At 38.8% G+C, this 26,239-nt stretch overlaps 1 protein-coding gene across 2 annotated transcripts in view; it reads left to right on the top strand.

Annotated features, from left to right (window-relative positions):
• LOC149528513 (metal transporter Nramp1-like) overlaps positions 1-26,239 on the top strand; it is a 155,899-nt gene that overhangs the window by 76,102 nt on the left and 53,558 nt on the right. For both annotated transcript variants that reach the window (XM_089808465.1, XM_089808466.1), the window contains 4 exons: positions 19,566-19,675; positions 19,842-20,023; positions 20,169-20,238; positions 20,736-20,909. In XM_089808465.1, coding sequence (XP_089664591.1) covers positions 19,566-19,675; positions 19,842-20,023; positions 20,169-20,238; positions 20,736-20,909 — 536 coding nt within the window. The remainder of the gene's footprint in view (positions 1-19,565; positions 19,676-19,841; positions 20,024-20,168; positions 20,239-20,735; positions 20,910-26,239) is intronic.

Raw genomic sequence — 26,239 nt, 5'->3', positions numbered from 1 at the left:
AAAAAGAATCAATTTCAGGCAATATAAAGTGATTTACCAGAGAGGAAGCTGGCTAGAATCCGGAGATCCATTCCAGCCACAGTTTACCCACAACCTTGGAATGTTTCCATGTTTCTCCAAAGGGTTAAGTTTTCTGCAAACTTAACAGGGTGCATTTTTGGTAGATAACAACTACCTCTAACATCCTGTCGATTGTGCTATCCATCGGAGGTGGAGGTGGTAGCTCATCTGTACCGATTGGGTGACTCGCCTCCTCCTATGGAACTTAGGGTCCACCTCCTGGGGCACTTCCCTCCTAGGCAAGAGAATACTAGATGCTTGCGCTATTGGCTTGATGTTAAACATCTTACTTAGATAAGCACTCAAGTCTTGTGTTGTTCTTGCCCTATTAGTATCCTCACTGGCTAGCTTGGCCAATAATGCAACTTCTATGGTGACCACAACATCTAAACCAACTATGTCCAATCAAACCTGTGGTGCCCTTTGACTCTCAAGTGCCTCCTCTTGTGTAGGTATCTCCATCACCCCCTTATGTGTCTCCATCACCTCTTCTAGTAAGGTTGTAGGTGGCGATGGATGAGACTCTACCTTTGATGCAAGCACTACCTCTAGAACAAATGCAGGCTACGGGATCCCTGTGGGTACTACCTGGGCTACTACTGTAATGGGAGTGATGACTATGGGTTGCCTAAATTGTCTGAAGCAAGGGATGTGCACACCTACAAGAGCCAAATGAGATGTCGCAGAGAGGGCATGCCATGGAAATAGTAGCGGTGTTGCGGTGATTACTCCAACCTCCTCATCATTCTCCATATCCTCTTCCTCTTCATCCGTCTCACTGGTATCTTCGGACGATGTCTCTTGCTTGCCACTATCTGTGTTCTCGTGTTCTATGCCTCTGTCTAACTCTTGCCTAAGTCTTTTCTACCCGACTGTGGCCTTCTGCCCACCTGGTGTGTCTAAATGCTTCCACTACATAATGGGGGGCTCACTTGGAGCAAGCGGGCCAAGCTTGACCTCCAACCTGTCAATGGGGATCATTTGTGCCGTAGCATCGAGGAATAGTCTAATATTGTAATGGATAATATAATACGTCTTGTATTGCAACACCATGGATTAGTACATGCATTCTGCAAGTACTATTGCCCAATCGTACACCTTCCAATTCATGATTTCATTCATCATCGCTACCTGTGGAAAAGAAATATCTAACGCACAGCTTGATCCTGTGAGCTTGCTCTTAACCAAGTCCATCAGGCAGCGCCACTCTTCCTCCTGAATGTCGAATTTTTTCAATCCTTTGCCTTTACAAGTTTTCGTCAACGCTTCTCTGCCTTTAGAAGTTTCCATCAACGTGTCTTTCTCCGTCTGAGATAGTTTGCCACACACTAGCTCTATCAGGCACGCCTTTTCCTCCCGACTCAATTTCTTGGGTTTTTCATCAATCTTCTTGCCTCCTTGTGCATGTCCGGGTATGCCAAATACCCTTGTAAAGTCTACTGCCTTGAAAGAAATTACCAAGTCTTGCCCTAGGTAGGAAAATGAGCTTGTTCTAGAAAACCTGTCATAAGTGTTTATCATCGTTCATAGGAAGCCCTTATGCTCTTGAATGCAGAAGATAGGCATTGAGATTGCCCATTCCACCTGTGCCTTATACTGTTCTTTACGACATGATCATTCGGGATATCTTGCCACCATTTCCTGCACTCCAACCCATTCAGACCTTTAACGAGTATGTTCTGAGGCGTGAGATGCACTGTTGCAGCTGTCTATGCTTGTTGTTTGCCCTTCTTTTTGCTCAAGCTCGTGCCTCCTGCAACACGAACGCCTAAGAGTAATGTTTTCACATTCTTTGCATCCTCTTATTGGTAGCAGAATCTTCTTCCAATTTCTTTTTCCTGGCTCTCTTCCTAGTTGACTGCATGACTATCTTCTCGTTTGTCTTTTTGTGTGCAAGAAGCTGTTAGGGCATTTTTCTTCTCCTTCGGAATGGCTCCTCACAACTCCTTTAGAAGAGCTCATTATGGCTAAGACAGTATGACAATTATGCTTTTGAAGGGTTTAAACCATCGTACGATGCTATTTAATGGCATGCAATAGTGTCTCTTCAGCTCCTTATAAATATCGTCTCCTCAAAATACCGTACGATGTATAGTGTTGCATGTCCTCCTATCCTCAAACCCGACTGTTACCTTCGCTCAGAGTTGTACGGTGTCTATTTCGTGTTGCGATCCCTACACATTGCTACCGTATGATGATTTTTGTGAACTGTATGCTTTGGTCATACAACTTGTTGGTGTTAGTTTTTATACCGCATAACATATTAGCAATTGAATATCTGATACGGAGTATCAAACACAATTCCTCTCTTGAAAATTTAATACTCATGGAACATGAGAATAACTCCAATGTTCCTTACACCTATGGATACTAGCTCAGTATATCGATGTGATTTGCTGGTAATCACGTAGGCAGCCTTATGCTGTTTGTTTGAGGACGGTTTGGACTTTGGTAGAATGATGGTGATGGTGATTTGGTGTGAATGTTGGACGATGTTGATGGAGAAGGTGATGGTGATGGAGGGTGAATGTTCTTATGACTGATGTCTTTCTAACTCTCTTCAAGATTCTAACTTCTAAATTGCTTGATATTCTACTCTACTCCTATGAATGGAAGATTAGCAAACGGACAGGGATTGAATCTAATGAAGGTTAACCGGCGGCTCCACCTCCATAGATGCAATGCTTCAAAGGAAATTGAACTAATTTACCACACAAGGCTTCCCAACAAGCCGCTAGGATGCTAGTGGCCTAGTATTGATTCCTATCAAACATCTACTAATGTTATCATGCAACTATCCATCTACTTTACTTCTACTTGACAACTTGAAATGCAATCCACTTTAACAACTTTAAAAGAAATTTTACTCTAACTATTTGGAAGTAGAAACCATGCAACAATACCAAAGGCTCTTAATCACCATGCAAGTGACAATGATGAGAAAGAAAAGCGATTTTTTGGCATTATCTTTGCATTAATTTTCTCCAACCCTTACAAATGAGAGCAAATGGCCTTATATAGAGGCCAAAATGTACAATCGATGGTAGAGATAAAGAGGCAAAACCGATGATCTAGATTGAATCCTAGAAACCCTAATTAGGGTTGCCACCCCATCGGCCAATGAGAAGATGCCACCTCGCCAATGGACCAATGAAAAAAGTGGAAAAATAGAAAACAATGAGAAGGCACCAAAATGGTGGCCATTCAGAATTAGACACTTGTCCTACCCTAGAAGAAAGAGAAATTGCCACTTGTGCTTACATCAAATGATCTTCTAATATAAATCTCCCTTTTTCTTTCATTCTTTTAGCTAAGGCAATGAACCTAGCTAGCCTTTCATTGACTTCCTCCATGGGAGGGCAAGGTGTTTTGCTTTATCTCGAGCTCCGCCGATTTCATCATGCTGCTTGTTGCCTATAGTGTCTTCTCATGGTCCTTCTCATACTCTTTTGCATATCCAATAAAGGCATTGAGGGAGGAAAGGGTGCCCAAATGTTTTTTCTTGATAGCAACCTTTCCTAACTCATCCAATCTTGATCCAAGTCTTGTCTCTTCAATGTCCTCTTTTCTGATGTCTTCAAAATCAAGTGCCACTCCAACGTCACTCATCATGGTTGAAATGGAGGTGTCGACGCTTGGGTTGTGTTGTGCAACTTCCTTCTTTATCTCCTCGAGTGTTCTCAATCTGGTAGTCAAGGCAACAAACCAAGACTCAACCTTACTCAATCCTCTTTCATCAACCAACTTGGCCGTTTCCAAATATGTCTCTGGTAGCCCAATGAACACCTGAAGCCTGGGAATAGCTAAATCCTTGACTAGAAGGAAATCCTTCGACTCCTCTTCAAATATTTTGAATTTGTTTCTAATAGTCGCTAATGACTGAAATGTCGAGATGAAGGAAGGCAAGAAATTTCACCCATCTTGGATTGTATCATGGATCCAATTGCTGACTTCATGTAGCTGAGCCGATATCTCTTCTAGGTTGCTCCTGTTTTCTTGAGGAAGGGTTGCCTGGTGCAACTGTTGGATAGGTCGAATCTCTCCAGTATTTGTTCTCAACCTCCAACTTTATGATCCTTTCATTTGCCTTCCTCAACCTTTCTCGGATTGAAGCTATACCTTCCTGGATCTCCTCACATTCCATGTCATCTATGTTTCTTCCCAAATGATGCTCCACTATCTCATATTCGTGGGTCGCAATCTCATTCATTGCCTTGTTGACCGTTGGTATAGCAATCTAAACCTTTCGGTGACCATCATTGTCGCTCCTGATAACCTTTGCCACCGTTTTTGCCATTTGTTTTTGGTTCTTGCTATCACCCTTTTCTATTAGTCCTTGGGTGTCTTCGAGTGTTCAGGTAGTTACTACCTTGCTTCTTGGCATAAGCATTTGCCTTAACCATAGTGGTGCAGTGCATCTCCCCAAATCTGGATTTGGTTCAATTAGCCGATCATCACCAACGGTCTCGGGCGCTTGACTTATTTCCTCAACATCAATCGGCCCATCTTCTTCTTTACTAGTAACTACCATGTCATCTCCATGTTGGTTTTCTGAGACAAAAAAGTACTCGGTGCTATTACTGTAACCACTTGACTCTGAATCAGATCTCACTTCTACCGCGGTCCTTTGTTCACTTGTGTTATCTTCTTGGCCTCTGGCCTCAATTATACTTTCCCTTGACTGTGTTGTGTATTGTCTCTTTGCTACAGGTTTCGGATGTTCTTTACTTTTCTCAACCTCCAAAGCTCTTTTCTTGCTTCTAACTATTTCTTGTTGCCGGCTACTTCCTTCACCCTTCTGTCTGACTGATTTCACTGGACCTTCTTTTGGCTTCATCTTCTCATAAGTGAGGGGGATTTTTGACTTTGTAGCTTCCTTAATCTTTCATTATACAACGACTCGGTATACAAATCAACTGCTCTTGTAACTGCCTCCAAGGAAGGATCCTGATGATCATCCCAATTAACTGGATTCAACTCTATTCCTTCTATTGTATCATAATTTTCTCTCAACACATTTCCATCATCTTCTAGTTGATTAGGAATATCAAGGCCTCTCCATTTGATATCTCTCATCATGTTCACCGACAATCTTGAGAAAGCTAGCTTTCTCACATGAAAGTCATCCTTGGCATTGCCCCAAAAGTCTTCTCTAGTGGGAACATTTTTAAACACATTTCCATGAGATACCTTGATAAGACCATTAGGATCGAATTCTTGCCTTGCTCTGTACCATCCTAGATGATACCATTCCAATTCCTTCTCCGCAGCTGCAAAGGCAACCCGAGTGGGGCAACTATCATTGCCAATTTCTAATGAGAAAGTAATCCTTGTCTTACCTTCATTTTTCATTATTCTATCATAATGCTCAAGTTGCCTAGCCAATTCCGTCAAAACTACCTTGTCGGGTGGGTACCTTGGAAGCCTCTTGGGACAAACTGTGCTTCTTGCTACTCTAATGCATGTGAATTGCGGAAATTGGATGAACCAACTTCCATACTTCTTTATCTTTGCTTCTATTTTTGGTGAGAGTCTCTTAGCAGGTGTCCCTTGTAACACCCTTACTGTCTTCATGGCAAAGGCATCACAAAACATTTTGTAATCCTTGTTGTTGTGCAAATGAAGCTGTGGATAGAATTCATGCACCAAATATTACCCCAGCCCACTGCCAACTTCTCCTAAGGCCTTAAGTCCTGAACTTTTATACAATCTAGCAATTAGGTAAAATAGATAGGATCCCATGTAGAATTGCTTTTGGTTTTGTACAGTTCTACGTTACAATTCTAGATTCTCGCTTATGATCCTAGCTCAATCAAATCTTTTTCCTTTTTCAATTTCATCAATAAAGAAGTACATCCAATTTTCGAATTGCATACCTTGAGCTAAGCCCATGATCCAACTAAGAAGCACAATGAGATCGCCGTATTCTGATTTGAAATCTGCCACTGTGAGCCTCGATGATTTGGTTACTCCTTTCTTTCCCTCGTGTAGCCAATCTTGCTTTAGATGTATTGAATAAGCTTCCTGGTTATCCTGAAATGATTTGGCTACCTGATCCATCATCACCACTGTCATGCTCTTGTACTAGGGAATGTTAAATGCTTCTTTGATCGCCTGTTCGCCAATGTTGGCCAACACCCTCTTTCCTTCATCAAAAATGATGGATTTACTGATCAAATCAAACTTGGATGCACACTCCATAACCAATTCTGGACAAGGCAAGGTGGGAGGAAAAGCTGCTGCATGTACAATCCCACTTCTGTAGATCTTCTTTGCCATAGGGGATTGTCCTTCCTTTAGCCTGTCCTTTACCTGTATCATATTTATTGTACTGACATTGGTATTAGTTATTTGCCTCATTTTCGAGAAGAAAGTTGTTTTAGGCATCATATCCTCTGTCTTTCTAGCATTTCTTCTCTTAGGGTTCTTGCTTGCATTAACATCTACTATCCTAAACACTTATTTTTGCCCCTTCGTTCTAAGTGATATGGACTACCCTTCTCGATCTCCAACCTTCTTTCTATCGATAGATTCTACACTTATTTCTGCCTCCCCATGTCCTATCACTACACTTATCAATCTCCAATCTTCAACCTAGCTTGGGACACACACTTATTTTTACCTCACCGTTACCATAGGATGGACTACACTTATCACTCCAATCTTCAACCTAGGGGTGGTCTAGCTTATTTCTGCCTCTTCAAATGTCCTATCATGGATTCTACACTTATTGATTTCCAATCTTCAACCTATGATGGGATGATGAAGTGGTGGATGATGAATGCAAGAAGAACCAAGGGAAACAAAACTAGACAAGAACAAAAAAACGAAATCCGCTTAAGGACCCCTTTCAACTCTAAATGAATTGAACTTACCTTTACCAATAGCCGAGTCTTCTTTTGGAATTTAGGATCAAACCTAGGAATTTCAAGCCCCTTGCAAATCTTGATGCCCTAGCTAGAAAAATCAGAATTTGGCCCACTTGAAATTGTCCATGCATGTGCTACAAATCAGGCCTTAACTTGTTTCCTTCACCACAAAAAAAATCATTCAACTTTAGGAGAATAAATGTAGCCTCTAGAAGAACAACAGACGTCCACCAAAAATTAGATAGGGCAAGGAGAAAATTGCAGCCTTATAGCAAAAAAGAATCAGACCTCAATAGTAACAAATCTGCCCTTTAACCTTGACAAATTTGGAAATGTTCTTCTCTATCAAAATAAATAGCCAAGAATGGGAAGTCTGATCTGCCCTAGAGAAAATCGCCAAGCATGAGAATTTTGCCTTTAACATGGAAAATCGCCAATATAGAGTGCAGATCTGCCCTACAAAGAAAATTGCCAAAAAATAATGCCAATCTGCCCTTTCTAAAACCGCCAAACACAATGAAATCTGCTCGAAGTCAAAATCACCAAACACCATGAAGAGGAAGAATGAGGAATGAGGAGATAACGAGAAAGAGCTTCCTCTTATACCCACTTTGCTTGCCCTCCTTAGCTGGCCAATTGGGACCCTGAGAGCAAAAAATAACATTAATTAGAATGCCAATTTGGCCCCAATTAAATGCTTAGTTAAAAATTAAATTTGCCAAGATGAAATTTACTTCTTTTTTTTTGCCAGTTAGACCAAGATTGTAAAAAATAAACAAATAAAGCCTTGTAGATGTTAAATGTTTCCATTTAATGATGATTTAGTAATTAATATATCATTAAAAATCGGATTTTGGCTCTAGCCAAAATTGGATTTTTGCAATTTTAAATTACTAATTTCTTTTAAAATATTAAAATCTTCAGGCAAATTTAATCTATTTAAAGCCAATTTTTGCAATTTAATCCAAATCGATTTTGCTATGCAATTTTAATTTTTTAACAAAAATAAATCATTTCTCTACAGTCTAAAATCGATTTTCCTATTTGATTTCATCATCACCAAATTAATTTTCTCATCAAAAAAATTCAAGATTTCCCAAAAAACTTAAATCTTTCATTTTTAAAAAATTATTCAAATTTATACAATTATATCCAAATTTTCAAGAAAAAATCATCTAAGTACAAAATTTACAATCAAATGTTGTTCTTTGAAATTTGTTTGGCCTAAGGATGAAATTGTTCGTTCTGGAAAATCAAGTTGAAACCGGGTGAAAATAAATCTAACCATCTCCCTCCTAGCCTGAAGGCATCCAAGACTCAATTTTCTAAGATCAGAAATTTTTTGGACAACTTCAAAAATTATTGCCAACGCGATCGAAAAAAAGGGGGTCCCCAAAATTTTGGGGCGATGGTGTGAAAACCTCACAACACGACTATATAGAAGTCTATACCGCTTGGCCTAGCCCTGGTACACGTGTTTACTCTTCCTTTGACACGGTGATTATATGGTGTTTACGTTTGCACTTCCTCTATCTTCACCATCCGTATGGTGCTCCTCTGACACGATGACCATACGGTGTTTACGTTTGCACTTCCCTTGTCTTCACCATCTGTATGGTGCTCCTCTGACTATCCGTATAGTTTCTATGGTTTCCCTCTTCCTCTAACTTGTTTGTACGGTGGTCGTATGGTGTTTGTGCTCTAGCTTAACCATACCATGCAATTCACAATAGTGTGTGATATCCGTACGGTATCTCTGCTATTCATATGTTGTGTGGTGTGCTTTTATTCATTGTACGTGCTTTTTATGAATATCATGCTGTGTTTGTCTTCTGTGTTGACCATTGTACGATGCTTTTTGTTCTTCCTTCTGTGCTTGATAGGCAATATTGGTTGTAAATGAAATAGATGGGGTCAACCCAATCCAATTCATCATGGCCCAAAACTTGTATATCCCAATTTAATTTGAAAGTTTTTCTTTGTCAGGGCGACAATCTCATTTAAACCCTTCTCTTAACCTCACATCCCTTGATATAGTTAGTACTCGACCGAATAGTCTTCATTTTCTAGAAAACGGTGGAGTCCAGGTTATAAATCTATATAATCTGTTATACTTCTCCTTTTTTCTTCTATGCACCTCAGTCTTTCTCTTTTTCTCTTCAAATTATTATTATTTTTTATTTATATATTTATTTATTTACATGCTACCCAAATTGTTCGTCTGGGTGTCATTATCTCCCCAGGCCTCATTCCTCTAATGGTAAATTTTTAACTTCAAACCATTTACTGGGTTGGCCACTTCCTTCCCGTCCAACGTCCACAGCTTGATCGCTCCATTATCGCCAACTTCAAGAATCTTATATGGCCCAACCTACTTCACCTTGAATTTGTTGGGTTTGATCTCATTACGCCCATATATTTCAGTACTAGTTGGCTTGGCGTGAATTTATTTAGTTTCAGATGTTTGTCGTGCCAGACCTTGCACCTAAGCTGGGAAATCTTTGTAGCCCATTGTGCTTGTAGTCTTCATTTATCGAGCTTATTCAGGGTGTATAACCTCTCCCTAAGTCTCTTCATTCCTCCCAACTCATTCTTAATTGCTATTTGTAATCTTGGTACCATGAACTCTGTTGGCACTACAGCCTTCTAACCATACATTAATTGGAATGGGGTGTGTCCTGTGGTGACCTTGTAGGATGTACGGTATGCCCATAATGCCAATGGTAACTTCTCTTCCCAATCTTCACCTTCAACACCGCAAGATTTACAAATCACCGCAACCAAGATTTTGTTTGTTGATTCTGTCTGCCCTTTTGTTCTCAAGTAGTACGAGCTTGAAAGGGAATGGTAGATTTGAATTTCTATCGTAAGTAGTCTAATGACATGGTTGACAAAGTGTCCACCACGATCGCTTGTCAGTTAGATTGGGATGTCGTACCTTGTAATGATTTGTTCATAGATGAATCTCGTCGTACTCAGTGCGGAGTTATCTAGTAAGGCTCGTGCCTCTACATCTGCGGGCTTTGCTCACCTTCAAGGGTTCGACAAAGTCCAATCCCCACCGTTCAAAAAGTTCCTATGCTTGTGAGGGGTTCAAGGGCATAAAATCCCTCTTTAGTGGCTTCCCAACTCTCTGGCTTGTATCACATCCAACGACCCATTCCCTGGCGTTGTTGTGCAGAGTGGGCCACCATAGCCCTGCGAGAAGTATCTTACGTGTAGTTGTGTCTGGCCACATATGTCCGCCTACTGGCCCTTCGTGTGCTTCTTTTAATGCTCTCAGTATTTCCTCTTCAAGAACATATTGCCGCAGGATTTGGTCAAGTCTCATCTTGTATAGTAGCGTGTTGATCAACTGGAATGTTCGACTTCTCAATACAAGTTTCCTTCTCTCATTTGGTTGCATTTCTCTAGGGAACTAACCCGTTGAAAGATATTCTCCAATACTTGCATACCAAGATGGAATTACGACGATCTCAAATGATTGCGTGTTTGGAAAGTCATCATCAACTCCCTCAGGTACTTCGCCGACTTGATTCTAGAAAGGTCATTTGCGCTCACATGGCTTTTTTCAAGGTGTACTACAATCTTAAACATGAATTGCTGTAGTAGAACTAACCATCTACTTATGTCCTTGAATGATTGGTTTATTCACCACATATAGCGAAGCCTGATGGTCTACGTAGAACATAAATGGGGTTGCTAGTAAGTAGTGCCTGAACTTTTTGTACAACATACACCATTCCAAGAGCTTCCCTCTTGGTCGTGCTATAGTTCTTTTTTGCTTTTGACAAGAGTCTACTTGTAAAGTAAGCCGGGTGGTCTAATCCATGATCACCTGTCTGTGCGAGTGTTGCTCCGATTGCAAAATTCAATACATTAACATGTACGTGAAACTCCTTGTCCCAGTTTTGGTAAACCAAAATAGGTGCTGCAACCAATCTTGTTTTCAACTCTCGAAAAGCTTCATCTTGTTTTGGTTCCCACTTGTAGGGTTCCCCCTTGCAAGTTAGTCTGCCGAGAGGGTAAGATACTTTGGCGAAATTTTTAATGAACCTTTTGTAGTACCCGATGTGTCCCAGGAATGATTTTACTTTAGTCACGTCCGTCGAGGGTGGCATTTCCAATATCACTCGGACCTTGTCTAGCTCTATCTTCAAGCCTGCCTTACACACGATGTGTCCAAACAATTTTCCTTGGGGCACCATAAAACTACACTTCTTAGAATTTAGTGCTAATCATGTGCATCTACACCTCTCCATACACTCCTTCAGTGCGGCCAAGTGTTTCTCCTCCACGCTAAAAATTGACCAATCATCCAAGAAGGCCTTAAAGTTGCCTACTGACATTTTATCAAAGATGTGCAGGATGATCCTTTAGAACGTTGCCAGGGCATTACACAAACCGAATGACATCCAGTTGTAGTCGTAAACTCCGTCTTCCACCATAAAGGTTGTTTTCAACTTGTCCTCCTCGATGATGGATAATTGATTGTAGCTAGAGAATCGATCTATGAACGAGTATATTTAATGCCCAACCACTTCCTCCAAAATGCTATCGGTGAATGGATCCTTAATCGTCATTGCGTTCAAACAATAGAAGTCCACGCACATTCTCATTTGAGTGGTATCCTTTTTTAGTGAGATTACGATTGGAGACACCCACTCACTTGTTTGTACTCGAAAGATAATGCCTGCATCAAGCATTCAACTAATCTCATCCTTGACTCATGCAACATAGTTTTTATTCATCCGGTACGGTCGCATCTATACGGGCATCACTCCTTCTATCAGTGCGATCTGGTGGACACACAATTTTGGCGACACCCCTTCAGGGCTTTGTATGTCCATGCGAAAACATCCTTGTACTCCAGGAATACTTTGATGTTGTCGCTTTCAATACAGGATTCCAATCATCTCCCACAAAAACGTTTTTTGGGTTGGCCTTGCCCCCTAAATTCACATTCTTTACTGAGTTTTATTCATATTTAATGGGTTTCTCTTCGTTGCATGTATGCGCGGGTGTTTTATCTATCAATGCCTCCCCTTCCTTGAATGCTCTGTATTCTATTGGAAACTCATTCTTTTCATTCTCCTTATTTCCTTCTTCCACCCCTAACACGTAACAACTTGGGAAGAGTTCATACTCCTCCATTTGCCAATGGAATAGCCCATTCATTGAGTCCAAGTCATCGTTGGGTCCTCCTAGTTTTAGGATGCCTTCTCCATGGGGTTCCATCCTTTTCTTTCCTTCGTCATCTCTCTCTTCACCTTCGGATTCTGACGAGGATGCTACGTCTTCTCCCACCATCGAAAGGGTGTTCCTTTTCTAGTCATGTTTCACTTTTGCCTGCACTAGCCAACCCCTTCTGAGGATGGCGTCATAACCCTTCCTTTTCAGCGGAATGACCACAAATTGGAGTAGAAATTGTTGTCTCTCGATTGTTACAGTCTGCACCATTAAAGTCTCAATGGGTTTAATTCCATGTTGGTCAACACTAAGTAGTTGGAATGTAGGTGGCCATAGGGTTGGTTGTCCTATCTTCTTCCGCATTTCCCCAGGTAATACATTAATGCTCGATCCTCAGTCCACAATGGTGTCCGTCAGGATGGTTCCAAGAATACTTATCTCTACCACAACAGGGTGTTGTCATATGTTCAATGTGAGTAACATTGGGTCTGTCTTGGGGGCTTCACTTCCACCGTAGGTGTTGTTCCTTGGCTCATGCATCGTCTTTGGGGATGGTGTCATGTTTAGGATTGTTGTTCTTAGTTGTGGCATTGCAAGAAGAAGGTCGTTTAATTTCATAGGAGCCTCAACTTGCATTACCTGTTGTATAATGTTTTGTTCTGCCTGGGTCCTCTTTGAGGTACCTGCAGTGTCATTCATTTGCGTTCTTTCGGCCATCATCTCCTTTTCTATTTTTGCTTTTGCCTTGTGCATTCTTCTCTTCTCTTCTTCAGGATCTGGGTATGTCTCCTTTTCTGCTCGTGCACGGGTGACCATTAATACTTATTTCTCACTTCTTTCTATAGTCAATAGGTTCACCCCATGCTTGGGGCATTTCGAGTCTTCGTGGTCTCTAGGACCACACCATCTGCACAATAGCTATGGTGTTCCCTTCATGGTACAATCTCTAGCGAAGTGGCCACATAGGTTCCATGTACAACATTGTATCATTGGCCGTCCAGTTGGATCATATTGTATCCGACTGCGGTCCCCATTATTGTTGTTGTCTCTTCTTTCGTGTTGGTTGTTGTTTCGATACCCTCCTAAAGTTGTTGCATCATTTTGTTCCCGTAGCTCCTGAGGTGGACACTTCTTGCATCATTAGCACTTGCTGGTGACCTTTTGTTTTCATATTGAACGAACATTCTTTGGTGGAAGGTCTGGCAATCACCATGGCAGATATCGCAAAATTGGTTCTTGGGGCAAGCGCCCTTTGTATGTTCTTCCTCCTTGTAATCCGTACACCATATTTCCCCTTCTGTGTTTTCTTCTTGTTTTCTAATTATTTCATCATATGCAACATATCTTTTTGTAATGCTCGAATCTTTTTATTTGATTTTTCGTCCCTACTTTCAGAGGATGAGTTTTCCAAGTTAGAAGATCTATTCTTCTTCTTTTCCCCTATTTTGTGTTCGCTTTCTAAGTCCATTGCTCGGTTATATGCTTCAATGTACAATATCAGAGGTACTATTTTCATCTTCTTCTGAAGAGTTGGTCGTAGCCCCTCAACAAACCATCGCTTTTTCAAGTTGTCAGCTAGTGGGCTCTCCATCTTCCCCACCATCTCTTTCAGTCTCCTTGCATATCCGCAGACTATCTCATTCTTCCCTTGCTTTATACTATAGATTTCCGCTATGATCTCATTGTCATCCTTTAGTAATTGAAATTTTTTTGTAAATTCTTTCTTTAGATCCGCCTATGTGGCCACCTTTGTTTGGTCAATGCCTAAACACCAATTGATTGCTACACCTCTTAGGGTAGCCAAAAATTGACAGATGCAGTCATCCTCGTCTGTTATGCCATTCACAGTCCTTATCGTTTCACACATTTTACAGTGTCAAACTAGGTCGACTGTCCCGTCACCAATAAATTTAGGCAATTTCTCCTTCAGCCCTGCCATCATTAGCTTATGTCTTGTTCCGCTTGACTTCTGTGCTTGTTGCGCACCTGCATTGTTCTGCGTACCCGCGTTGTTCTGCACAACCGCGTTACTATGTACAACTGCATTGGTCTGTGCTGGTGTGATGAGTTCTTTTAAAAACTGAGTTGTTCAATTATCGAATTGTATCCATTTTTCTGGTGTATCGGGGATGAAGAGTTCACCCCATGCTTGTGCTCCTTCAACACCTCAAGCCGTGTTGGTTCCTTCTCTTCCATTTGGATTCTTCACCCTTGGTGTATACAACTATGGGAATTCTGCCCTTGATTCTTCGATCAACCTCAGTCTTTGGAACTCTTTCCTTGTCTCTTCTATCAAGTCCTCTCGGGGATGGTTAGGCGAATGCACTCCATCAGTCAATGCTCCTGTTGTACCGTGCTCACCTTCAGTGACACCCCCTCGACACCTGTCGACGAGCTATTGTAGTCTGTACCTTCATTTTGCTTGTTGTGTGTGAATTAATGCTTCATGTGCTATGCGTACATCATCATTTTTCTTCTTTTATTTCGATCTTATTAAGAAAATTCGGCATCAATCTTCAAAACACATCTTTGATACTAGGTTTGACAGGCAACGACGCCAAATGTTTACCGTACAGGGTAAACAAATATTTATTGCATTCAGAGACCAAAATATGACACAGAACAAGATAGAACTTTATTCATATAAGCAGAGCATACAATCATGAGTACTAATATAATGATGATACACAGTCCAATAGGATTATATAAATGTATATTCCGAAGGGGTGAGGCAACTGTTGCGCAGCCTTTTGGGTACTAACTAATCCCATTAGCTTTGTTATACTTTTGTCGATAACACATGGCTTATGCCACATAGAGTAATGACCCTATGTGGTCATGACTCTAAATAACCAAAGATTATTGTTCGTTGAATAACCCCAAATGCAGATAAGAAAGCCCGATCATTTGGTGCTTATGAAATTTAAAACAAACACAATGCTATTTTATATTCAGTGGAACATGATCTCTTTTGTATCATTTTATATCTTAATCAATCACTTGAATATATGTATCTATGTATATTTATATTTATGTATACGTGTATATGTATATATATATATATATATATATATATATATAAACTAGAAGACATCTATATTTATTATGTAGCATTTTAATTATGATTTAAAGAGTATTTCAATTCGACTAAAGCTACATCTTTAACAATCATTACCCTATTAGGATGAGAGAATAGGCTAAGCAAGCTCTTGGGGAAATTGCTAAGAAGAAAGGGACATTACACAACATCAATGGGATGATCACGTACAAGGGATTTTCGTTGCACTTTAAATTCACCAAAGATGGTCTTTTTTTGTTTTATGTGCTGTCCAATGAAAAGGAGGATAGCAATGAGCTAATGAGGGATTTTTTGCACAATTCAATCACTTCATGAAAAATCGTCTCAAATTTTCTCCCGAGCTTTATTTTCTTGTTGAAATCATAGTAGGAGCAGTAGAAGAGTGGTTCCACCATCTTATCACCAATTCCATTCGCAATTGGAAGAACAAGTGCATGAAGTTTTTCGCACTTAAAAATTCGCACAAGATGGTCACATTTTGTTTCCCTCATCTTGCCAATGGAAAAACTAGGAATGAGAAAGTTTGTTGCACAATTCAATCACGTCATTAGAAAAATCATCTCAACTTTGAAGCCATCTCCCAAATCAATCTTAAGATAAGATTGTTAATGTCCAACAAAAGACCACAAAAGGTCTATGGGACTGCGAGTTTACAATCAGAAGCTGACAGCAGCAGAAGCACTAAACGGTGTTTGAGAAAAGCAAACAAAAACAAGAGAAGACAAGGAGAAGACTATGAGTCTTTCCTTGGCAAAACAAAATCAGTGATAGAAGGATAAGACTGTAAATGGACATGAGCCCTGAACTGTCTCTGTGAACCCGTGGAGGAGTGTCGTTGACGTAAGTAACCACTGCAAGATCTAATGGATCTGGAATGACCAACAGAGCTAGAAGAAGCAGCCGGTCTTTTCACACCCCATAAAGGAGTTAAGGGTGCATAAAAGGTAGTAATAGGCTGGTCAGAGCAAAGTCGGTGAGGAAGTAGAGACTGTAAAGTACTATCACGGAGCAAAGTGGCTTCTTGAAGATAGAACGCAAGACACTGTTGATCACAATAACTGAAGAATGTAAAAAGAGAGAAGCAGTCCCGAAACAAATAGTAAAATCTCCCTTTGATTTCATAAAAGATAGGGCACTGGAAAATAAAGTGAGTCTCCTTCTCGACCTCAGCTAAAGTACACAGCTTGCAGATCCGTTCTCCTCTATCAGTATGATGGTTTGTTTGAGCACAAAGACGGTGAGAAACAACTCTGAAAGAATCCAAAGAGATACGAAGGGCATGACTCCACCATCAAGAAAGGTAACTAGGGTGGACAATAATCCCATCACTGATCTCAAGAAAGTGCTCCGCATAGAAAGCCATTCTCAGACATAACCCACCATGAGGGTTAGTCCAAGAAGTAATACTATACTGTCTGTAAATGTCAAGTATGACATACTCATTTAATTCTTTTCTAGAGGGGAGGAGATGAGTAGGGGCATTCAAAGAGAACTTATAAGGAGAGATACAATCAATATCAATCCCAATCCCAATCGAGCTCAACAGAGAAGATGCCTGTGCATACCAACAACAAGCCCAAGAGCTAGTATCGGAACGTGCAATAGCAATAGAGGAGCAATATGCCAGGTAGGAATACATGTCACACTCACCAACCGAATCTGCAAAACCACGCAAACAATGAAGAAACCAAAACAAATCAAATATAGCCGCAAGACTGAAGGGATGAGCACCAAACTCTACAAGAATGATACTGTGAGGAGTGAATCTATACGCACTCTCTGTAGAAATTGCTTATTTGATCAAATCTATTGGAATTGATGAATTGAAAGAAGCCTAAAATGAAAACTCACAAGAAAAACCAAGAAAGACTCTATCAAACAAATGGTCCCAATCTTTGTAGACCCTTTCCTACAAAAAGTGATGATTGATGTGACAAACTTGAAAAGAGAGTACCCACAAAATTGTTCAACGTATTAATATCAAGGGAAACTTAAAAGGAATAACAGGAACAACTAAACTTTATGTTATTCCTTTCAAGTTTCCCTTGATACTGATAAGTTGAACAATTTTGTAGGCACTCTTTGTTTAAGTTTGTCGCATCAATCGTCACTTTTTGTAAGAAAGGTTCTACAAAGATTCAAACCATTTTCTTGATTGAGACTTTCTTGGTTTTGCTTGCAATTTTTCTTTTTAGGCTTCATCCAATTCATCAATTTCAATATAGATTAAACCGAGAAAGAAATATATACAAAGAGTGTGTTTAGAAAATACCTAATGAATATTTTGGAGATGGCTTCTAAGTTGAGATAATTTTTCCAGAGGGTCACTTCACTTTAACAAGTTGAATCAGATGCATTTTCTAAAGTTGGCTGAAACATCTTTTATACTATCTTTATAGTAGAAGATCATGGTGCTATAAATTGTCTAGCTACAGCTTCCTCCAGGTAAAGCAATGAAAGGTTATTGAGTAACCCTCCAACATCTTCACAAAGAATCTTGACAGTGACTAAATGATGAGATAATTCCAAAATCAAACCATTCATATTCAAAAACGAATGTTTCCAACTATACTTGCTTGTGGAGTTGAGAAATTGCAAGGATGAGTGCATTTGAAGAAACTCACTTGGGAACTCTCCAACATCTTCCTGAGAAACTTGATAGCGACTCTATGAAATTATATTTTTTTAAATGGAATTATTCATATGAAAAATGGATGTTTTCAACGACGCTTGTGGATTCAAGAAATTGCAAGGAGGCACATATTTGAAGAAGATCCTTGGAACTAGATTTCAATGCTATCTTATTTTTAAATGCTTATGCTTTCCTCTTCATTAGTTAGTGATGATGATTCAAAGGCACTTATTAATTTTCATGATAAAAGGGAACTGCCTTCCGTTTCAAGATTGGGATGAACTACATATTACTTGTTTTCTTAAGAAGGATAAAATCTTTAAAGTGTTTGTTGAGCCAAATAATAGTTCAGTTTTTCCAACTATGATAAAAGGTATTGCCTGTGCAATGGATGAAGATATGTTAGAAGGATTCTCATTTGCAGTTGAGGGGCTCTTTGATGGACTTCATTGGACGAAGTAGAAGAAATAACACGGGTCAATGGAGAACATGACTTTTAGTTTGAAGTGATGCAACTTCAAAGTCTTATATCATGTTTTATGAGAAAAACATATCCACACCAAGAATTAACATTTATCAATTATCAATAAGCTTCTATGAGAAGAAAAGCTGATGGCCAAGGAAGAAGAAGTGTTGTCATTTCATGATTCTTTTTTGTATTTTACATCAAAAGGTAGTAGTTTGCAATGGATTAGGAGTCTAATTGTTTTTTCTCTTTAATGAGATTTTACCTTTTTAGTCAAGGCTCACTACCGCATGAAGATGTTTTGCAAGGAGTACTTCTAGAAATGGATATTTTTCCTGCATGCCCAATTTTAAGATGACATAGCATTTAAAGAGGAAATGAAAATGTATGCATTAGAAGATCATGTTTCTACTTTTGTGTTGAAATACAGCAAATGAAAAGTTTGCTAATAGGAGACGATGTTTTTCTCCAAAATGTATATTTTGATAATGATTAAATGCTTGAAGATTCATACTTGCCAAGGAATCGCTAAAGAAATAAGACAAAGAACCTAGAATAAATTGTGTTTGAAACATTCTAGATAAATTAACATCTTTAACACCAAGGATATGACATACATGTCATATTAGCACGACAACATGCACCAAAGTGTCACAAGGGAAATTGCAACATGCAAGAACATCTGAACAAGATGACAGCATCAAACAAGCGAGGTAGAAGCAATGGAAGACTAACATTGGCATAAGCTTTCTAATGTTAGTGACAAAAACCACGGTGTATGTCATGTTTAATTTAAAGATCTGAAACTGACAGATTCGTTCAATATGTTTTCGTCGCTTAAAAACTTCTGGATTTGTGGGAAAATCCCCTGAGGCCAGGTTGAATCTTGTTACCTTGGTGAGCATTGTATTGCTGCTTAACAAATAAGGATATAGCTGTTATCAATATGTCACAAACATTTGATGAAATTTTAAACATGTGCACTAACAAATATTGGAAACAATCACATTCAATATCTCATATTAGAGAATATTTGTGAAAGATGCTTAAAAAATTATAATTCATGACCTGCATGGTGTCAATGCTAAAGTTTTGCTGTTAAAGGCTGGTGAAACTGTGATTAGTTTTTAGAATGATTGTACATGTCTCTAGTTTTAACTTTTACGTTTTAATAGCCATATGTCTTCGAAAATTTAGTGTATCTCTATTTGAAATATTATGTACTCAATGACAAGAATGAATCCTCCTTGTTCGGATTTGTTTTGCCAGTGATTGGAACAGCATTTGCTCTGAACCTACTATTCAGCATTCCTGTGTGGTGTGGAGTTCTTCTCACAGGATTGAGTACACTGTTTCTTCTTGCTTTGCAGCAATATGGGGTAACTCATTATCCCTGTGTATTGTTATCATTAGAATTCACACTATTTTTGCTTGATCAATATTTTGAACTTTGACTTGACCAAAAATAATTAACATCAAGAGGCCTAGTTTTTTACTCATCATGATTATAAATCATAATGTCGTTATTTGGTTACATGTTTGCAGGTGCGCAAACTTGAGTTTCTAATAGCACTTCTAGTGGCCATTATAGCTTTTTGCTTCTTGTTAGAGCTAGGTTATGCAAAGCCTAATGCCAAAGAAGTTTTAGAAGGATTATTCGTTCCGAAGTTGAACGGCAATGGGGCAATCGGGCATGCAATATCTCTTGTTGGAGCAATGGTCATGCCGTAAGTCATAGTTTTAAGGTTTCAAGTTTATTACATTGAATTTTTAAATTCATTGAATGAATGGAAGTAACGGATCTTTTATTAATTTGGAACATAAAGTATTAAAAGTCCACAGCTCTCAACTACTGCACAATTTGTGTTGCAGACACAATCTTTTTCTTCATTCTGCTTTGGTATTATCAAGGAAAATTCCTCGCTCCGTTAATGGCATCAAAGTGAGTTCATTTTATGACTTGCTTTATATCCAATGGAAACAAGCATTTGTGTCTACCTGTAAATTGTTTTGGGGCAAACTCTAGGAATTTCCAGTTTTGATAGGCATATTTGAATATGTTTTTACCTTAGTATGTTTTGATTTCAATAGTTTTTATCGTGTTTTGAGAGACTCAAATGACATGAACTTCTGAAGAAATATGTAAAGTTGAAGGGTAGAAACATAGAATTAGATGGACCCAAGCTGCCTTTTATTACAATGGTGCTGGTATGCACTTGTATTTTATTTAAAGTCTCCAACATAAGGCTCTTATTTTACATAACCCGTCTATGAATTCTGTTAGCATATTTGGTTTTGCATCTAACAGTAAAAGGTGAGAGAAATTTAATTCATATTTTCTAAATCCGTGAGAAGGAAAATGCGCATAATGAAGAATTTTCATAAGACTTTACTTTCCACCTTTTTTTACCACTTTCTAATGATTGAAATAACTTGCAGGAGGCATGCAGGTTTTATCTTATTGAGAGTGCATTTGCTTTGGCTGTTGCATTTTTGATCAATGTATCTGTTATTTCTTTAAGTGGGTCTGTCTGCAATTCTCCAACTTTGGCTCTACAAGACAAGAAGAGCTGTGAAGACCTAGATCTCAATGAAGCATCCTTTCTGCTGAAGGTATAATTGTTTATAATAATGACTTAAATATTATTATATTTCTGTAATGTGCTATTCTTTATTGGTCAAGTTCTCTTACAACAGGCTAGTAACATGGGGCTGAAGAAAATATAAGTACTCTTTTAGGGGTTATATATCAGTAGTTGATGGAATGCTCTTCCATTAAAGTTGTGGAGTCATTTATTTCTTGATTTTTTAATAATTATTATATATTTCAAATTTCAATTCAACATATCCACAATGCATCTTTTGGTGTCATCTCCCTGTTTCCTGTCAATGTTCCTAGTATTGCTGATTATAGCATCTTTTGTTAATTGACTTCCAAGGAATTATTTTGTCCCATAGTTCAACAAAACTTGCATTTCCAGATTATCCAGCTTCTGCTGCTCACTAGAAACATACATGATTATATTCAATGGAGAATTGGTGATATGTCAAGGCACAAGACTACTCGATGACTTGGCATAGCATCTGACATTCTATTTTAAGATCAAAAAGTTAAATGCCGGGATTAGTTCGTCCAACTCCTTTTGTTTTTGTAAAGTGATCTTCCTTTTAGTTTTATGAACATTTTATGCTAAATTAATTCATCAACAGTCTTCAATATGCTCTGCTTGTCATAAGTGTTTGGAAGCCATTGGAAGTAGCTCAGAAACATTTGTGAATGCAATTCAGTCATGGATGGAGGATCTAATGAAGAATTATCCAACCATGCTGGCTAATGAACAATCACATAGGGGAATTCAAAGAAACAACAATTTTATCTTTACTGATTTGTAGTCATAAATGTATTATCCTCTGCTGCAAGGACTTACAAAAAGAGGGCACAACCTTCAAGGACACACATGGATGAAATTATGTGTGAACTACAAAATTATGCTTTTAAACTGTGAGACTCAACTCCTCAATTGGGAAACCAAAGGTAGCTACTTTTAGATGATAATGAGCAATGCTTAAATAGTGAGACTTAATTTTGGGAATGTTCTTTGTCAGGTGTAAGTGGTTGCAAGTCTTGATGTCAGGTGTTATCTATAGTCAACCAAATGTAGAGAAGAAACCTTTTGGAGTGAATGGTGGTAAAGGATCGATGAACTTTGATGTGTTTCAAACTTCAAACCATAAGCTCTTCTAGGTCCAGTGACTTTGTAAATGTGTTTTATGTGCTTCATTTCACAAAGATGCTCCAAGCTTCAAATAGTGAAACTATATGTTAGTCCTTTATGCTTGATATATCTTTGTGTGGATCAGATTGTCAAGAAATTTGATGAGACATTAACTCTTAGCAAATCATGTTTTCTTGAATGCAAGGTGAAACAGACAATTCTCATGGAATGTGGTAGGCTGTACGGTGTATCACGAAAATTAATGACGCAGAATGATTATCAAAATATTCATTATTAACAAAGGAGCAAAAGTCTCTTAAATAAGAGTTAAAAGGATTTGTTCAATAAGGATAATATTGACAACAAAGAAGAAAATGACCACTATAAGAATAAAGAATATTGCTCAAGTCCATCCCAACAACTTATTTGACCAATATTTTCTAGCTGTTCTCACTTGTCCATGTGATCACACACCCATACCAAGACTGAAAATCCACCTAGAAGTGGACTTCCCATCATCAATTAAATCTGGTTAGTTTGAATATTTGTAACTAGCTTAGGATCTTTGCTTCTTCTATACAGATTACCAAAATTTGAGCATCCCTTTCATTTTTGTCAACACTTTTTCTGCAAACTGGTTTTTCAATTTAGGCGTTGTCATGAATCTGGAAACATAATTCACAACATAGCTCAAGTCAGGTTTCGTGGCTGTGATAGAGATTAGACTGCCCACTAGTTGCTTGACTGCTGACTCATCGATATACTTTGATTCTGTTTTGGCTGAACTGTCATCCCTTTCTGTCTAGCAAACTCTTGGCATATTTAGACCGACAATTGAAAATGCCACCAACTGTTTGCCAAAAATTAGGCAATAATGTAGGAGGCCTAAGTCAATCATGTCAAAAGCCTTGCTCAAATTCCATTTGATTTGTTCAAACAAAGGTGACTGACTACTTGTTATGATGATACTATTCACACAAATGACTAGAAGGATGATGTCATTGCCTATGCTATTGACATACAAGTTGGGATTTGAACGACTTCTTTGAAACTCTTGTCATCCCAATACCTGTAATCATAATGTACCATGCCTTGGGAAGTTTACTTGAGCCATAAAGAGCCTTGATCAGTCTTTATACCTGATTCTTCTTGCCTACAACAGTACAACTTGAAATCCCCAAGGTTGAGTTATGTACACTTCTTTCTTCGAAGTCACTTTTGACATCCATTTAATGAACTTTCTAGCCAAACTGTGCTGCCATAGCTAGAACCAAGCAAATAGTGTCCATCTTTTCTATACAAGTAAAAAGATTTCATAACTAATGCCTTCCCTTTGTGAGAATCCTTTAGCCACTAACCATGCTTAATACTCAACATTGTAAACCCATTTGCAACAAATGGGTTTCTTTCCTGGTGGAATATTTGAATGAAGCCAAGTGTTAGATGTTCAACTTCCACGACTTTTTCTCATTTAGGGTTACCTTATATCTCTACAAAATTTTGTGGTTCATAAACACTTTAAATTCTAGCCATAGGAACAATTTTGATTGTCGTTTTCTTGATTTAGATGATTTTCCCTCAATCATCTCATCATTCTGTACATCACCATGGAGATTTTCCCACTACTTAGTGTTGATGTGAGTTTTATTGCACTACAACATTTAGAATTAGACACTCAATGTTTCGAAGTGAAACACCAAATATTTGATTCTCTCTTTATATAAAGTCACTTCTTGTGCTAAGCTTGCAAAGTAAGATCACAAGGCGACTTCATGGTTCCTTTACTCTCGGTACTTGCTTAGTAGAAATTTTGTGATATGGCGGTAACACTTGGGCACTTATGTCATTTCTCAAGTCTCGACAATGCACATCTAAAGATGAAGTCTTACAATGTGCAATGAAAATATTGCTTCTTCGCTTTCGACACTTGCCTTCTTAACCTACTTACTCCTAACTACTACCTCTTTTGCTAATTTCAAATGCAAGGACTTGTAGATGACCTAGACTCTACTAGATGGATATCAATCAGTGACTCGACTCCTCTAGTACAAGATTCTAAGGTGAGCTCGAATGGTTTTCATATTGACACTTCCCCTTTAATCCCACCAAATGGATGCAAACCAAAGCCTCGCTACCAATTGAAGTTAAGTACCAATGTTCATCGACTTACCACACAAGGTTCTCTTACAATCCTTAAGAATGCTAGTGGCCCGGATTTGTTCGAGTCATATAAGGAAACACCCACAATTACTTTCATTCAATTAAAGTAAATTACTTGAAGCAAATACTACTTTATTTTATTTGAAATGAAAAATAGCCTTGAAGTGAAAATCTACTTTAGGTGAGGATGAAGATAACCATGCAATAACATGAACTTGCTCACAACTATCACCATGCAAAACACAATGACAAGTAGAGCAATGGCATTATTCTTGCAACAATTCTCCAACATCTCCTTTACAAATGGGAGGAGCAGTCCTTATATATGGTGCTCAGGTACAATAAGAAACCAAGATTATGCTAAAATCAATGGTCCTGATTAAATCCTACAAACCCTAATTAGGGTTGTCACTCTATCAACCAATGAGATTTGAGTATCTCAAAAAAGACCTATAGAAAAAATCCATGGGAGTAGCAACCAATCAAAAGATTCCACAAGTGTGGGGCCAATCAGAATCTGACACTTAGACAACTAACTAGTGAGAAAATAGATGTCACATGGGATTACATCAAATCTTTATTGAAAATGATGTTTCCTTTGTCACTTTCTTTCTTTGCCAATTCAATGTATCTAGACGCCACGTTGTTAAGCTCATTCATTGGAGGCATGGGTATGTTCTGAATCTTCCAATTTACCAGATTCAACTCGGACCTAGCTGTGGTGATTTTTTAATTCCATTTGGCTATACCATCATTAATTGAAGTCATGAGAGCCCTAAGGAACGAAAGGCCATCTACACACTCCTGCTTGATGAAACCACCTTCCTCCATGATGTAGATCTCCAATCTTTCCTTCAAAACTTGCAAGTTCATGTTCTTTGTGCTCTTCTCATTGAAGTTGAAGGAAACCTTATGGCTCCCAAGACCTCAAGCGCTTCATGCAGAGAGAGACTAAGTTGGGCGCCATTATCCTTTATCCCTTCCAAGAGATCGTGTCGATGAACTAAAGAAAAATACCATGACTCTATATCGCAATTTCCTCCCACTTCGAATAGCTTCCCTTATACCAATAACTGCTCAAGAACCTTCATAATGACACATAGCTAGGATAGGATTCTTTCCTTGATAGGTCAAAATTCCTCTCGAAGGTCCGCAAATGCATGAGATCTATCTCTGAGTGATACAAGTGTTTGGAATTGTTCCAAGAATCATGAAGAAAATTCGATATCTCCTCCATTGTTCCTTCTATCTGGGCCAAGTCTCCTTCAATGAGGTCATAACATTTTCCATCCTCTCTATATCTCCTCTCTCAAGTGTCAGTGGTGGTGGTTCATTGTGATCTCCTTGTTTAATAGGCTTGCAAGTGTTTCTATAAAATGCTAGCAACTACTAACACTTCGTTTTGTACTTGTTCTTTTTTGCAGTTTCACTTTCCACCCTTCTCTTGAAGGCATCGAGACCTCATTTAGCCTCATCATACTCTTTATCCTTTGTGGTAGTTCCCAACTCGTGCTCCACTACCTCATAGTCTTGAACTTGGATATCATCCTTCGTCTTGTTTACCTTGGGAATGGGGATTTGAACTTTGCAATTCCCTAAGTCATCCCAAATCACCTTAGCCAATCTCCCTATTGGGTGAGTCTCTTCCTCCTCCTGATCTACAAGATGCTCAATATTATCAATTGGTCTTGCTTCCATAATGTCCTACTCGCCTTGTAATGTATCCCATAGCCAATTAGGTGTGGTACATTCTCCTATCCTCAAATTAGGCTCCATCCTCTTCTTTTTTTGAATTGGAAGTACTACAACATCTGCATAGTGGCCTTCGCCTTTGGGTGAGATCTGTTCTTGCAAAGATGAGCTCTTAATATCAACATCTCATCATCATCACCACTTGGTGAAGAGGGTACCCTTGCTTCAGAGACACTTAATGGTGAATATCCTAAAGAACTCTTGCTTGTACCGCCCTCTGACTTTGAAGAGATCTCTCGGTACTACATTCCTTATAAGTGATGTGGCCTTCTCTCTTTGAAGTGGCACTTTCTTTGGATGGGGGAGCCTCCTGTA

The sequence above is a fragment of the Cupressus sempervirens genome, chromosome 11 (assembly GCF_028749045.1).
Source record: "Cupressus sempervirens isolate cs-2001-9-10 chromosome 11, ASM2874904v1, whole genome shotgun sequence".
Taxonomy (NCBI): domain Eukaryota; kingdom Viridiplantae; phylum Streptophyta; class Pinopsida; order Cupressales; family Cupressaceae; genus Cupressus; species Cupressus sempervirens.
The sequence above is the reverse complement of the archived record's forward strand: the minus strand, read 5'-3'. Positions and strand labels throughout refer to the sequence as shown.